The 18,061-nt window shown below is 36.5% G+C and overlaps 1 protein-coding gene across 1 annotated transcript in view; it reads right to left on the bottom strand.

The window, feature by feature from the left end:
- The window catches only part of LOC139129443 (uncharacterized), a 31,998-nt gene extending 21,854 nt beyond the window's left edge, over positions 1-10,144 (bottom strand). Inside the window, exons 1-5 of the mRNA XM_070695073.1 lie at positions 10,071-10,144; positions 8,851-9,424; positions 8,499-8,549; positions 7,870-8,238; positions 4,330-4,809 (exon numbers count right to left, since the gene is read on the bottom strand). Coding sequence (XP_070551174.1) covers positions 4,330-4,809; positions 7,870-8,238; positions 8,499-8,549; positions 8,851-9,418 — 1,468 coding nt within the window. The 5' untranslated portion in view covers positions 9,419-9,424; positions 10,071-10,144. The remainder of the gene's footprint in view (positions 1-4,329; positions 4,810-7,869; positions 8,239-8,498; positions 8,550-8,850; positions 9,425-10,070) is intronic.
- Between the last annotated feature and the right edge of the window lie 7,917 nt (positions 10,145-18,061).

The raw sequence follows: 18,061 nt of genomic DNA, 5'->3' as shown, positions 1-18,061 counted from the left end.
CGCGACGTCATCGACGAGTTACCATTGAATCCTATGGAGCGAGCGACGTTCGACATACGAGGCATATATATATATATATATATATATATATATATATATATATATATATATATATATATATATATATATATATATATATATATATATATATATATATATATATATATATATATATTATGTATGCTAATTCATGTGTTCGTGTGTTCGTGTTTAGGTGTGTGTATGTGTGTGTGTGTGTGTGGGTATGTGTGTGTTCTTATGATATGTGTATGCAATTGTGTGTGAGTATGGCAAGAGATACAAAAAGTGAGATTCATCAAGGGGAGGGCATTGCAAATTTGCAGTATGTGCAGATGAGGAACGCTACTAAAATCTTGGAATGCACGAGGCAATCTTCTCAACCCTTCCCTGGCCATTAAAAATGACAACTGCCTTTAACATGAAAGTTTGACATTTACACTTTTTGCTGAAGGAAGCTGTTTACTCATTTTTATACCTGGAACTCTTGGAAAGACCACTTTGTTGTCGTGTGATGATGAACATGGCCATAGAGGTACAGGCCATGATGACAAACTGAACACCAGACTTTCATAGGGCTGAGGGATATCAAAATTCGATATTTCAAATTCACATAAAACATCGCATGTACAATGAATAGACCCTATAAAACTTTCATTTCCAGGGGTTCTGTTCAGCCTGAGAGCTGAGTTGTGTAACTTTTCGCAGAACCTGGAAATACCTGCAGCAACATTGTATGCAAAACATTACAGCTCAGTAATAACAGAGCCCTGACAAGAAGCTGGCAAAATTGAATTGATAGCAAGTCAATTCAGTCTAGAACTAGCTGAAATGTACATGCTCAGATCTTGTGTAAATATCATTTATTCACTTTTTGTATTTTGGTACAACAAATCTCTTAGTCGCCAATGGCCGTTATAAGTCACGGTATTTTTTCAAGTCTCCAGTATCAGTTTAAGTGTATTTTGTAGCCTCTATCATTTTGCTTCAAAGTCTTTCAAATATGTACACATGCATGCATGTATGTATACATGCATACATATACATACATATACATACATACATACATACATACATACATACATACAGGAATAAAAACATGCATGCATTCATACAAACCTCCACACGTACATAGATGCATGCATGCATATGTACATACATATGTATGTACGTACATGCATGCATGCATGCGTGCGTGGGTGCATCATGCATGCATACATACATACATACATACATACATACATACATACATACATATACTCATACACACATATGCATGTATATGTATGGACATACGTATGTATGTACATGCATGCATGCGTGGGTCTATCATGCATGCATACATACACACACACACATACATACATACATACATACATACATACATACATACATACATACATACATACATACATACATACATACATACACACACATGTACATTGTTGCACATACATACCGGTACATACATACATACATACATACATACATACATACATACATACACACACACACACACACACACACACACACACACACACAATACATACATACATACATACATACATACATACATACATACATACATACATACATACATACATACATACATACATACATACATACATACATGCACTCATACACACATATGCATGCATATGTATGAACATACATATGACGTACATGCATGCATGCATGGTGTATCATGCATGCATACACACACACACACACACACCATACATGCATACACATACATACATACATACATACATACATACATACATACATACATACATACATACATACATACATACATACTGGTTTTCAGAGACTGGATATACCTGTAGCGACATTGTACACAAAACATGACAGCTGAGTGGCAAAATTGAATAGATAGCAAGTTAATTCAGTCTGGAACTGGCTGAAATGAACATGCTCAGATCTTGTGTAAATATCATTTATTAACTTTTTGTATTTTGGTACAACAAATGTGTTGGTTAGTCGCCTTTGGCCTGTTACTGTGAGTCTCACAAAAAAGCCCTTCCATTATATATTTTTTCAAGTCTCCCTTTCAGCTTCTCTGTTTTTTCAAGACCCCCATCTTTTAGCTTCAGAGTTTTGCGAAGAGGTATTCGTGAACACACGCCTAAAAATAATGTACTTGGTACCTATTGCATTCAAAAGTCTTGGATAAATGACAATATTTCAGTAGGCTCCCATGCACTTAAGTGGTATTTGAATCCGTATTTTACCATGCTCCTAGAGACCCACTAACTTCGTTTGCGATCACTTCATCAATCTCCGCACACCACTACGGTCAGCGATTTCTTAGAATTCAACCCTCATTTACATGAATCCGGAGCGCTCCCATAAAAGCTTTTCAGAAAACTATCTCCTACTTATCGACTGAAACTTGGTATTGGCTCATATTTTTATTAAAGTTATTTATATTTGTGACGTTGTCGTTAGATTTTTTGGTTAAACTGGAATCAAGGAGTCGTAGCCGGAAAATGAACATGTATTATAACGTACGTGACTACAAAAAAAACGCTGAAAAATAATGCGTGGTACGCACAAGTTTTGATGAATGATTGTGTAACAATTATTTGTGATTTAGTCTTATATATACAAGGTTCAGTTTTAACAGTTCCAGTGCGAGGGAATTTAGCAGGATTACATTCCCTGGACATGGTTCTGCTATCAAAGACCGTGAATATGAAGCAATAAAAATAAATGTAATTGATAAAAATGAAAATGGTCTTGAAAGGAATGATACACAAGACTGTTTACAAAACTTATGCATTTTTAGACACGTATCAGTTATAAAATTTATACATTTGTGGTATTTTGACAAGGCTTTTCTAATTAAGGGGTGGACCATTCTGTATTGGGCGAAGGATTGACTCAGGAACATTATTTTTTACTCCCTGCTTCACACAAAGAACTGTATTTCTTACTGTATAAATCCAGGCCTCTTTCATTCTTATTTCCCGTCGGAGAGAAATATCTTCGCGCGAATACGTATGCTGAATGCCAGAATTCTTTACTACAGCAAAATTACTGATGGAGGCAAATAAGAAGTCATCGACGTTTCAATCTATAAGAAAACCATTACCACTATGATTAAGTTTGTTCTAGGCAGTAGGCTAATTAAAACATGCGGCACAAGGATTTGAAAGACTGCAAATGCAAAGAGGTAGTTGAACACTGAAATGACACAATTAATCCAATTAGTGGATTTTTTGGTGTTTCCTTTCTGATGCAGAAATTTTGAATTTTACATGGTAAAATGGAGTTATCTTGTTGCCATTTTGAGTGTTTTAAACATAGTTTTCACGGAGACTCAAAATACATGACAGAAAATGATTTCCGAATCTGATGGAAAATTTACTTAATTCCAATCATTGCCATGTCAGCAGAGACAAGTGAATATCCAAATAGGTAAAATATATTTTTTCACAAAGAATGCAAAGAAATGCAATTTAATGCAAAAACAATCAAAGTGTAGCTCAGTATATGTAGCTCCCCTAAATGCTACAGAAGTGCTCGGTGTTTCTGTTTCAAAAGTTTATATGATACATTGGTTCAAATTCAGGGTATCGCTATTCATTTTCGAATGCAGCATCTATTTGAATATTAACAGGTGTTTCGGATAACATGCTGTGAAAGACAAAAATCATAAGTTATTATTTTAGGACATAAGTCTATTTGATCTATTTCTGTCAAATTCTAGTACCCTTGTCTAACCCTCGCTACATTGCATTGCAAATGTTTGGCGTAAAGTCGTTAGAAATTAGAAAAAAAGTAGTTCTAGGAATATTAAATATTGAGGTGACTGCGGAAACCCCTTTAATATGTACCACAAATACTTTGGTTCACAAGTTATGATAAGCCTAGCACATCATTGTAGTGAACAACAATGGACACAGGATATCCAATGCAGGCTATGTGAACAAGCTGAATTGAGTATTCAAGATATTTTAAAGAGTAGGGATTAGAAACTGCAGCAGATGCACAAAAATGAATGATGCTACTTAATGTTTCAGATTGAAACACTGGGTACACGTAAAACAACAGCAAAGGTGTCAGTTAAAATACTGGTCAACAAGGGCACTAATGAAATGTAGTCAATTCATATGTTATGACATTGTCATGAACAAAGGGTGCGCCGAAAATAGGGCACATCGACATTCGATGGATTTATAAAAAGTAACCTCTCGGATTCCCCCTCCCCATTCCAAGTCCCCCGCTCGGATATCAAATGGTCCACCCCTAACGAGTGTTGTTTCTCCTCATAAAAGCTATGCTTACCTTCAGTGACGCGTCCTAGCTCACCCTTCAACTTGTACAACGTCAACACTTCGTTGTCTTCACGCAATTCCACCTTCTTCTGACGGCTGTAGCTAGTGGTCCCTATCTTTAGCTGGATGAAGTCAGATTCCGTAGCATTCTCCATCTGCCAAATATGTGTTGTTTGAGCAGTGAAATCCCTGACAAGCGCATCCTTTTTGCTCTGGTATGCCCCGAGCCTTGCTTCTTGGACATAGACGTCTGTTGTTACTTTGCCATGTGTTTTGGTGAACGTTGTTTTGTAGTGATGCAATTCTTCGACACGGATGTCATCTCGACTGAACAATGTGGAGTGAGGGTGGCTGTCTTGTATTTGCATCCGTGACAGAACCAGATTTAGAGTGTCCACTGTATCGTTTTGTGCTGTACGGTGACGTGGAACAGCTCTCGGTTCAGTTGTTGCACCTATACTGTGACGACGACATGGCATTGTCACAGAACCTGCAGAAATTGAAAGATATTGTCAGTAAACGCGGGTATACCGGATAGTGTAATCTCAGTTTTAATACATAATAATCACATCTTTATTTCTTAAATTCAATTCCATTAAAGTAGCATGGTAAGGCTGCATTCACAAATAATGGTGAGGCGTTGGGGAGGAGCTGGAGTAATCGCGATTGAAATCTTAATTCAGACCCTCCTCAATATTCTTACCCATCTCTTTTCTTTAATATTGTACAATGTTCATATGTCAGATTTTAAAAATTCCTGATACTTTCCAGTTTCCTGGTCTTCCATATCATGTTTTACTCTCTTGATTTATCTTGTGTACAAGTATATTTCACTGTCATTGAGCGTCAATAACTGACCGACACTTCTGTTCAACTACATCAGAGTCAGAGCGATCTCTGTTACTGTCGGTATGCATTGACATTGGCACTGCAGGGGAGCTAGAGGAATTGTCTGATTAATTATTAATACTTCCAATCTTAATTATGAACTACCAAAGATGTGTACCGTCCGTTTGTATCATTTACAATTAAGATAAAACGCGCCTCGGGGACACAAATTTGGACTCTCAAACTTTTACAATTCTTTTCTGATATACCACTTGTTTGGGGTTCAATTTAAATCTCTTGGCGTAAGAAAACTTTTCACTGGCTTAGTTTTTCGAAATTCGAAAATTTTATTTTTCTCCATAGAGTTAACACAGTAATGGCGGCCATTTTGAATGTTAAATATCAGTAAATCTTGAGTTATTTGTTTTACCTAGTACCAAAACTTAGCAGGGTGAGCCCCTATTTTTACTCTTGATTTTGCAAGAGAATTGTTGAAATATTCTTTATGGAAAGTTTGAGCAAAGATTAAGTCTTTGACTTTCGAGGCGCGAAATACTTTAAATGACTTTCAGTCTTGCCTCTAGTGAGCACCCAATATATATTTAGCCTATATACAGGCTTAGTCGACAAACTGAATATTGTGTTTTTCAGTATGCTATAGGGAGACAGCGAGAAACTGTATTTGATATATTGCATAGAAATATTTAAAAACATATCAACAGTTGCAGCTGTTGCCCCGTTACTAGACCCATATGTTCGGTTTTTTACGAAAAATCATATACGTTAAGATTTTTTCGAGATAAAGGTAATGAAAAGTGATAAAATTGTTCTCGCTTTGTTTTTAGTCCCCACGGACACCGTCCGGGGGGGGGGACTTAAAGGTTTGGTCATGTCCGTGCGTCCGTCCGTGCGTCCGTGCGTCAGTTCACGCAGATATCTCAGTGATGCCTGGAGCGATTTCATTCAAACTTGGTACAAGGATTACTTCATATGTCATACATATGCACGTCGATTTGTTTTGTGATACGATCCAATATGGCCGCCGTGCGGCCATTTTATTACGATTTTTTCATGTACAGAGCCATAACTCAGACATGTTTCAACCGATTTTATTGAAAGTTGGTACAAGGACATTGACCTATGTCATACATATGCACGTCAATTTGTTTCACGACATGATCCAATATGGCTGCATGGCGGCCATTTTGTTACAATTTTTTCATGTACTGAGCCATAACTCAGGCATGTCTCAACCGATTTTATTCAAAGTTGGTACAAGGACATTGACCTATGTCATACATATGGACGTCAATTTGTTTCATGATATGATCTAATATGGCCGCATGGCAGCCATTTTGTTACAATTTTTTCATGTCCTTAGCCATAACTCAGGCCAGTCTCAACCGATTTTATTCAAACTTGGTACAAGGACATTGACCTATGTCATGCATATGCACATTGATTTATTTTACGATAAGATTGAATATGGCTGCATGGTTGCCATTTTGTTATATTTTTTTTTTCATATTGGGAGCCATAACTCTGGCAAGTCTCAACCGATTGTTTTCGAAGTTGGTACATGGACTTTGACTTATGTCATACATATGCATTTTGATTTTTTAGACAGTAAGATCAAATATGGCTGTGTGGCTGCCATTTTGTTACGATTTTTTCATGTACAGACCCATCGCTCAGACATATTTCAACCTTTATCATTCAAAGTTGGTACAAGGACATTGACCTATTTCATACATATGCACATCAATTTGTTTCACGGCATGTAGCAGTATCATGTCAATTACTTAAGTTTCGTAATTAGGCTGATGTGTCAAGAAATACTACACCAACTTTCATTTTATTAGTGTCATGTTAATTAATTTGTAATTACTTATGTAATGAACTTTTCTAATTAGAGTGATATATCTACAAATACTGAGTCAAATTTGATGACATTTGGTACAGATGTTGATCTTATAGTGTTGTAAATACTGCATCAAACTTATGAAATATGGTACCAGTGATAATCTGTTAAGTGTAAGGATTGTATGCAAAATTGTTTGGCAACATCCTGTCAATTAATTACTAATAGACTCATTTAATGACCTTTTGTAATTAGGATGGCGGGCTACATTTGTTTTATGTTTTCACGACCGTGGAACTCATTCTTGGCCATTGAGCCCCAAATTTTCTAATCTCCCCTGAATTCCTCCGGTGCCTCCCTCGCTGTTTTGTGAACGCAGCCAGGAGGTCGTAGTCTGCTGGGAGGGAGCCTGTCCCCTGGAATTTTCCAGCTGTCAAATTTTAAATACCAAAATCCTAGCTAAGCTAGTTGGTTCTGCATCCCCGAGCAACTTGGTAAGGTTAAAGCCCTAACAGTCATCCAAGTCGAAACCATGTTAATTTTATAACGTAATGTATGATTATACAGCAGCCGGATTTTCAAAACATTAAACTTGCCTCTTTATTAATGCCCAATGCCAGTGTATTAGCGTGATTGTTGGTTTATAATAATTATGGTGACAGCTTGCGTGTACCATATATCTTTGTCAGCAGAAATAAACTTCACAGTACTGTTACAAGTAGGACCGTCATAAACACAAAAAGACACGATTAAACTCTTTTGACAGTCAAAAAGAAGATATGGAAGAATTTGATCCATCGCGATAAATTTTCACCCGAATTTATTTACGAGGAACAGAAAAATGCTATGTAGGTTAACCACCTGAGATCAGTGGCAGTTCCCTCTTACAGAGTAAATACTCCTGTACTGGAATGTAGATATCAAGGGTTAGGTAGTGAGCTTGAATCTTGCTGAGTAGTGTTGGTGTGATGATTGTAGAATGGATGGTTTTGTCTAGTCGTCCACTGGTATATTCACTCCACAGGGCTTCAAGTGCTTCTAATGATCCACATTTCGTCACATACCGAAGACAACCCTTTTCTACTTTTTGGACATCGAGGTCATCGTGAATACCATTCATCAGTTGACATATAAGTTCTTGTCGATGCTCTTGGTTAAACGCGCCTTCCACGTGAGACATATCATTTGTAGAGTTTCCATAGGAAGGGTCGATCCGCAAACTGACTGTAGCTGAACGAAAAACAGGCAATGCGATAGAAAATGGTGTCTCATTCTGTATAAAAATATCACAGACTGAATGCATACAAGAAGGAAGAAAACACGTAGGCGTACTTTCACTGTAGAAGTTCCCATAGTCTAAATAAATTATAAACTCGTGGGATACGGCTTCCATTTATATATTCACGCCAGCGACGTTTATACAAACTCAACTTGTACAATTTGATGATAAGGCAATGCTGTTACCAGTCATAGCTGTTAAAGATACTTACCGGAATCGCGTTGTTCATTGTCCGTGTGGGTGTCCCGTGACGTTTGAGAAGCTGATGAACCAATATCGATAAAAAGGATTATAGCATTTTGTTACAAAACGTTTAACTTTACGGAAGCAGGAATTTAAGACTTACAAATGTAACTAGCTTGCATTTAGGTACAGGGAAGTAATTTGAAAATAAAATGTTAGATTTTATTCACTTGATAATGATGAAGGAAAAGTTACCATTGTCATGGCATTGCCAGTGGATAAATGAGGTATGCATCTGGCGCAAAAATGATTAAATTGTTGATTGAGTTAAATGCACTAACGTGTCTTCTAATACATGTAAAAGGATTTTACAACCTTACCATAAGCCTGAGTAGAATCCCTATAGGAAGGCACAGTTGCCACTTGCTGTGTTCTTGAGAGTTGCACATGCACAGTGACTTCATCTACTAACATAGTGTTCATTTTATCGATTTCCTTCACGAGGTCTTCTTGCAGGATACACCTGACCTTCTTTGCTTGCTTCATGTACACAGGGTAGTTTTGGAGGATATTTACAATCCTTTCGCATAATTTTTGCGGACCACATCGCATATCTACGACCATATTATCTCGGTACAAGGGTAAGTATTTCCGAATGAACATGTCACATTCTGACATCGCAGGAACGATTACTGGTTTTCCGCTAGCCATGGCGGCGATTGTTAAACTGAACATATCGACTGACCGATGTGGCATTATAAAAATGTGTGAATAACGCAGTTCATGAATGTAGTCAGTTGACTTCAGTCGTTTAACGTATACATACAGGTTGGAGTGTGGATCTAAACGTGATCTGATTATTCTATCACTTGTTTTTTCTGTGCAGAGAATTGTCCATTTTGGAGGATCTTCAAATTTGTCTTCATACGATTTCGCCATTAGATTCATTGCTTGCTGCAGAACATTATTTGGAGAAAGTTCATCAATTACAGTCTTTTCAAACAATGACAGAATTGTAAAGTGTAGAATTGTGTCTCGCGATTGATCAACTTCTAGTAACGGTAGATCAAAATATCTTTCAAAAGGTTTTGGAATTAGCTGATAATGTTTTGATTGTAGATCACTATATCTGATTTTAAAGTGGTCAAATACTAAAGGTCCCATCGAAAGAATTATGTCGGCAGTGCGATTTTCAAGGTCAAGAAGTTCACAACGATTCTGAAATTTTCGTTCACTATAATCTAAAGTTTCTTTTGTGATGAAATCCGGACACCACACATTGACTACGCAGAATTAGAAACGGGAAATACCACGTTCCTTATATCACATGCAATTGAAGATGTTACCAATCCAAAACCGAAGATGAACTTTATATTTTGCAGCTTTTCTAAATGGGGATAGTAAGTTCTGTGTGCCTCAAGCCATGTTGGCGTTGGTTTTGTAGAACTGTAGTGTGGTTTTAGTTCTGGTAACAGAAGGCGTATGCCGAGACGTTTTGCTTCTCTTGTAGTGTATTTATCGGCTTCCAGGATGGTGCAATATATCCTGAATCCTGTCGATTTCAGCAGATAAATGAGCAAATACAAGGCAGCTGGAATACCTCCAAGAATCGGAAAACCCCATCTTTCGAGTACAATGAGAGTCGCGGGCGGCAATACTTGTTTTTCCTCCATTTTCTGTAAAGTTACAGTGATAAGGGATTAGCTCGTCAAGATCAATAATAGTACATACATGTTCAGCATTTGCTCTTGAATACATTACCCAGATATGATATGACAAATTCAAATCAAAGTACTATTATTTTCATTTTAATGAAGACCAAATATAAGCGTCATTGGGGTTTTTCTTTCACATACTAAACTTGCTTGGATGCTAAGGCATCCAATTACTATTCATTTCTATTCTCAGTGTGCCTCTGTCACAACGGTTAGAAAATAACATGCGATGAATCAACATCGTAACTTACCTGTGACTTTTGACAAGTTTCATCATCACTGTCACTGCTGTCACTGCTGCGCCGCCGTTTCCTCTTAGCATTTTGGTCAGCGAGATTTTGTTCACTTCGACGCGGAATATTTTCTGCCATTACGAGGATGCTGGTCTCTGGTTTATACGTATGGACCTTACTGTAATGTACAAGAATATATTCCTATTATCAGATTCTGGGTGTGCTACTTTGCATCCGATTATTATTGTAAATGTTTTGACCCGTAGGCGCTCTGAGCATCGAACTTCTCGTACGTAATCATAGGCTGGTCGAACTTTACATGGGGGTATGAGCAGAGAATGTTTAACATGATAACTACATGATAATTCAGAAACCAACATGATACAAAATCAGCCATTGGTACCTCTCTAAAACCTTGACAAGTGCCAGTGTTTTTTTTTTCAATAATTGGGTAACTTTGGACACCACATTTTCAGAGGTATCTTTTATTTTGACACTTCAAACCAATGCGGTGAGTGAAACCCAAATGATCATGAATGAGACCATGCATCGATCACGTTATGCTTATTCTTAGCTTAAGAGGACCGCAACCGAAATATGATGAGACAGAGTAAAGTTGGAAACATGACCACTGTAAACTATATATGATACTATAGACAATACTAGTAGTTTCTCTGCTGTCTATGATGAGACAAATGGTTCATTTACTACCACTAAGGTTCGGCCAGCCTTCCACTGAACCACTTTGCCCCACATTGCCAGAGCCCGTTTGGATAATAAAATCAGGAAATTTGCTCAAAATGAATGCATGAGCCAATTATAATTATGTCACCATAAAATCTCTTGATAAGATCTACAACCGTACAAAAGTAGCCCAATTTGGACTAATGATTGCACGTAAATTGTTGGATTAAATGGAGAATACGAATCCAAAAATCTGCATCAGAAAATGTTGTTATAAATTATTTACAATTGTGAAGAGTCTTTGTTACGAACTCATGGGCCGATTAAGATATTTCAGGTAAATGGTTTTAAAGAAAATAATGTTTTGTCCGGAGATGAGAAGTTTACCGTTAAATCTTTGTCGTCATTACAAAATGTGTGATGATGACCGATCCTAGAAACCTACGATCTAACTTTAAAAGCTATAGCATAAAAGTGATCCGAAGAATGAAGTTTTCACTACAAAGTAAAAATGTCTCAATGATTCATATGTGAGGAATGTCGTGTTGTTGCTAATCTGGGTCAGATCATGTCTACAAACCAACACAATAGACTTGCAAGCTTTCTACTTATTAGTGGACATAGTTTTCTTAAAATGCTAAAATTAGTGTCAAAATTTACATATTGTTATGTAGGTCATTCTCCCCTACCCATGACCCGAGTTTAATTAGCCAGGAATATTGATCTTGATTGTCAAATGGGAAGATATGTACCGACAGTAAGGTGTACTTCTAGAGTAATTACTCAGAAATTTGAAGTTTTCAAACCAGTCACGACTGATGAAGTAAGGAAGTACATATTAAGATCACCATCAAATCATTGTAAGAGTGATCCTATTCCAACCTGGTTGCTCAAAGAGTGTGTTGAAGAATTACTTCCTATTATCACCTGTATGATAAATTGTTCTCTTCAAAATGGCATCTTTCCTGATAGCTGGAAATAAGCTATTGTAATACCATTGTTGAAAAAGCCAGGTGCTGGTACAATTCTCTCCAATTACAGACCAGTCAGTAACTTAAGCTTTGTTTCAAAGCTTGTTGAACGGGTCGTTGTTGACCAATTAACAGCTCACATGCAAGCAAATGCCCCATTACCTGTGTGTCAATCTGCATACAGGCAATATCATAGCACTGAGACTGTACTCAGCAGGGTAACTTCTGACATATTTCAGTGTATGGGGAAACAACAGGTGGCACTAATGGTGTTGCTGGATCTCAGCGCTGCCTTTGACACAGTAGATCATCAAATCTTGCTCCACACTATGAAGGCTGAATTTGGATTAGATAACACAGTTTTGCATTGGCTTTCATCTTATCTAAGTGATAGAACACAAAGAGTACTGATATCCGACAGTTTGTCTGAAAAGTGTAGTATCAGATTTGGTGTTCCACAGGGATCTTGCCTTGGACCGGTTCTGTTTACAGCTTATTCAAGTACATTGTTCCACGTCATTAACAAACATTTATTATACAGTCATGGTTATGCAGACGATACACAGCTCCTGAAAGTGTTTGCACCGAGAGCTGATGATGAGACCACAGCACTTGAATGTGTACAAAACTGTGTTTGTGATATTCAAAATTGGATGTTGGAACATAGGTTGAAACTTAATGATAACAAAACAGAAGTTGTGATTTTTGGTACCAAACAACAGCTCGCAAAATTAACTTGTGACAATGTTCAAATTGGTAATGACAGAATCAAATTGTTAACAAGGTCCGTAATTTAGGAGGATATCTTGATTCGACCTTGTCGATTGAGCACCATGTCAACCAGATTTGTAAAAAAGCCAGTCACACCTTATACACCCTCCGACGTATTCGTCATTATTTGAATCAAGACACTACTGAAATTCTTGTTCACGCTCTCATTAGCTCCCACCTCGACTACACCAATTCAATCTTATACGGCATGCCAATCAGCATTTTAATAAATTACAGCGTGTCCAAAATGATGCAGCAAGAGTGGTAATGCATCTGAGAAAGTATGATGGGTGACTGACTCACTGATCCAACTACACTGGCTTCCATCAAAGGCCAGGGTTAATTTCAAAATTATCTTGCAGGTCTTTAAGGCTCTAAATGGTATGGCACCACAGTATATTTGTGACTTGGTAGAAAAAGTCAGCGTTAATAGGTATAATCTGCGGATAAATTTCGGTATGAATCTTGTAGTACCAAGATCTTTCAACAAGTATAATGATCGTGCATTTGCAGTCTGTGGTCCAAGGTTATGGAACTCACTCCCACTTGAATTAAAGTGCATAACAGAAATTCAACCTTTTAAATCAAAGTTAAAAACTTTTCTTTTTAAACAATTTTATCAACTGCACTGATTAATTTTTAATATTATTGGACATTTTATGAGATTTTTGTTTAAATCTTGTTTTGTATTTTTATGAATGCAATACTTTTTATTGTTTTACTTGATGTAAAGCGCTTTTGAATATTTTATTGTAGAAAAAGCGCTATAGAAATATATTAAACATTAAACATTAAACATTAATTCTGAAAGTCAAGTGTTTACGGTCATTCTCCTCCATGAACTTGAGTTTAAGTAGGTCAGTTTAGAACTTTCTGGAGTTTATGTTTTTTACAAGTGAAGATATTTTTAAAATAGTAATTAGCGTATCTCATAGCATATAGATTGTTCTGATATCTTATATATTAATCATTTTAATGTCAATACTATATATTATTGCCTGAATACATGGGTTTATATGCCCGAGAGCAGGTGACAATTTGCCCGACGCCAGGAGGGCAAATTGTCTCCTGCTGCGAGGGCACATAAACCCATGTATTCAGGCAATAATATTTTTATTACATGCCTCTTCACAGTTAATGCTATATGATATTTAGTTACATGCAGGGCATTCTCAAACAATTTTACCATTATCGACCAGCATCAAACAGATTTTAACGAAAGTCAAAATAGCGGTGCGCGCATGGATATTTTACATCTAGCGTCAAGGCGATACCGAAGGATTCAAATTGCCAAGCAACGGTTGCTAAGGGTAATTTCCAAATCAATCAAAATGCAAAGTTTTCATGGTTTTCTTTGCATAATAAAGATTTAAATCATGAATGTACATAACAAGTTTTGTAAGCAATATTTCATGGTCAATGAGTCGAAGGCTTTACATAAATCTAAATACATGACACCAAGGAAATTGATTCTGTTATAGAGTCTGTCTATCTTGAGAACAAAGAAATTATTGTATTAGGGGACTTCAATCTAGATCTTTTTGCCTCCGCTTCAACAAAACACATTGTTTATAAAGCAATGGAGTCCCTAAATTTTGAGCAACTTGTTAATGTTCCTACTCGCCCTGTATTGGGTTCTCTTATTGATCATATATATGTGAACTGTGCAATGAATATTTCAGTGTTTTTGTACCCAAAGTAGGCATTTCCGATCACTATCCTGTTTGTGTAGTGAGATGTCTCCATGGCGAAAACGTTTCCATTGGATCACATATTTCCGTTTAATGCAGGCAGTTTTGTAATTTTTCCGTTGATGATTTTATTCATACTTTACAGGCTACCAAATGGCCTCGTGCTTCTGTTATAGATGATGTCAATGTTCTCTTTGAACAGTGGATCAATTGTTTCAATCATGTCTGTAATGCGTATGCTCCTTTTATTGAAAAGCGAGTGAAAAGACTCCGACAACCACCGTGGTTTTCTGCTGACATTCTTGATCTTATTCATGTAAGAGATTATCATCTTGTTAAAGCAGCCCGCTCAAAGTCCCCCAATGATTGGTCACTTTACAGATCTTTGAGAAACAGAGTAGTTCATTCGATTTCCTATGCAAAGCGAGAGTATTATCGTGACATTTTTTGGAACAATTCCAGAAACCATCAGTACAGTTATTTGAAGTTTGGTGTCACTTTTGTTGCAGAATCTGTTACCGATATATTTAATACGTCTATCAACAGTGGTGTATTTCCTGATTGTTTTAAATGTACCAAGGTTATCCCAATAAATAAGGGAGGAACTATGCACGATGTTAACAACTATAGACCTATCTCCCTTTTACCAGTTCTTTCTGAAATTCTGGAAAAGCATGTATATATCAGTCTTTATAATTTCTTGCAGTCATACAAACTTATTGTCGATTCACAGACAGTGTTCAGAAACATCACTCTTGTCAAAACTGCTTTACTCAAGTTTACTGATCAGCTGTAACAGAATATGGATGAGGGTTCATATATTTAGATTTATGTAAAGCCTTCGATCTCGTTGACCATGAAGTATTGCTTACAAAACTTTCTATGTACAGGCTTTCCGAAATGTCACTGAAGTGGTTCCGTTCCTACCATTCAGAACGTAGACAATTTGTCACGTACATGGGAGCACACTCTGATGTTATGCCGATGGCAAGTGGAGTTCCTCAAGGTTCTATTTTAGGCCCACTCTTATTCCTAATGTTTATCAATGATCTTCCGCTTTGTCTCAATTCGGGAAGTTTGAATATGTTTGCTGATGACCAGACCATGTGTGTTTCAGGCATTGATATCAATCACATTGAAAATCGTATGAACGGTGATCTTCTTCCAGTTTTAAATTGGGTCAGTAACAATAACATGGCTATCAATACTACAAATACAAAGTGTATGGCTGTTGCATCTTCCCCCAAAATCAATAAAGGTGTTTTTGACTCTGACATTGTGTTGTATATTTATATTTTATACTAGCCACAAACTACTTGATGTACAAATAGACAACACTTTAAGTTGGGATGACTACATTAATGATCTTTGTAAAAATCTTTCGACCAGAATAGGTGTTCTTAGACGACTTCGCGCTACTTGCCAAAGAAATGTACTTTTATTGGTTTACAATGCTTTGTTTCTTTCTTTGATTGATTACTGCTGTATTATATGGGGTAATACGTCTAAGACAAATCTGCAACATTTGTATAAACATCAGAAAAGAGCTGGCAGGGTCATGCTTGGTGTGGACACGACATTTTCCTCTCGAACTCTGCTTATCAGTTTGCATTGGTTACCAGTTGATTTTCGCATTGTGTACTTTACGGCTATTATGTCTTTCAAAGCTAGCACCAGCTATATTAGAGATCTTTTCCGGTCTCTTTCTGAAATGAATCGTTTAAATACTAGAAGTGTTAGCGCTGGTGACCTTTACCCACCAAGGTTCAGGACTACCATGGGTCAAAGGTCGTTTGCTTTTCGAGCTACGAAAATTTGGAATTCTATTCCTGTGTCTATTCATAATTGTGAAAGTTTGTTGTCATTTAAATCTGCTTTGCACAATTATCTCTTCATGAAATTTTGTAACGAAGATTCTGATCTGGATTAGATTACTTAAATTTGTATTTACTGTTTACACGAACTGTACTTTTCTCACATCTCATCGAGCTTTTGTACAGTTCTGGAGGGCTCTGATGTAAATTACAATATTTATCGATTGTAATCAGATTACCCTCTTGAAATAAAGTCTAATAATAATTATTATTATTATTATTATTATATCTTTATTTCGGACTTGAGCGTCCATATAATAGTCAAATAAGACAATAGTATGAAAATTCAGTTACAAAATTAAATTATGGTTGAAAAGATAGAAAAATTGATTATATCTACATACATAATCCAATGGGTTTCTTTTTAAACAGACATTTAAACATAGAGTAACTTATTCCAGTGTTTTTACCATCTCTGAGTTGAAATACAATGATTTACATACATTCCGTACAATTGCATTGCTACTTTTCAAAAGTCTTTGTCTCAGGCTGTTTATCTGATTTCTCAGAAGAGCATCAAAGTTGCTTATTCTATTAGATACAAACATTAGACTTGCGCTGCTCCGTTTCTCATAACCCAATAACAGTCGTGCAGCATTATTGTAAGCAACTTTCAATTTTCTCAAGACATTTGCATAATAGCTATTCCATATTGGTCCCCATACAACTGATAACAATACGCTTTAAATAGAATGCATTTAACATGAAAAGTACACATGTGGAATTTTCTCATTAGCATATTCGCTACTACGTAAAAATATCTCGTCTGCCGCTCAATGTCATCATCATCTCTGAAATGGTCAGTTAACACGAACCCTAGATGTTTTTTCTTAACAACAAAGGTTAATTTAACCCCGTTCAGATACACACATGGAATGCGCCGAATCTTACTGTGATTCGCAAACACGCACATACAGTTAGTCTTTTTACTGTTGAAAATGATGTCGTGAATATCACTATAATGAGTACAGAGATCTATTAACTTTTGTGTACCTTTGACAGAAGGACTAATCAAGCAGATATCATCCGCGTACATTAAGTGATTAACAAAAATGCCACCAATATTACAGCCAGTATTCAAGTTTGATAAGAGAACACTCAAATTATCAATATAGATATTAAAGAGCTTTGGTGATAAAATACCTCCTTGCTTTACACCGTTTGTGACAGTAAAACCCTCAGATAAACATGTACCCCAACGAATAATAATAATTTGAGTTCGATACCATTTGACAAGAAATCTGACAAGGTAAATGGGAATTTTACGTTGAATTAATTTCTTGAAAAGCGTCCAATGGTTCACTCTGTCAAAAGCCTTAGAGGCGTCCATAAATGTAATAAATACATTACTACCATGTTGTCTATAATAATTGATAATTTCCTTCAAAATAAAGACGCACATATCAGTGGAATGTCCTGACTTAAAACCAAATTGGTTATCAGTCGTTCCAAGATAAGAATCAATGTGACGCAATAAAACAAGTTCAATTATTTTAGAAGCAATGGTGGAAAGTGCAACAGGACGATAATTGTTTTTATCTGTAATATCACTATTTTTGTCTTTGATAATTGGAACAAGGATAGTGTTAGAAAGTCGTCTAGGGCAAACTACATGGACAAGCATAGCTGTTAAGCACATACTTAGCAAAACA

The sequence above is a fragment of the Ptychodera flava genome, chromosome 3 (assembly GCF_041260155.1).
Source record: "Ptychodera flava strain L36383 chromosome 3, AS_Pfla_20210202, whole genome shotgun sequence".
NCBI classification, from domain to species: Eukaryota; Metazoa; Hemichordata; class Enteropneusta; family Ptychoderidae; genus Ptychodera; species Ptychodera flava.
Note: the sequence above shows the minus strand (reverse complement) of the source record. Positions and strands in the feature narration are given on the sequence as shown.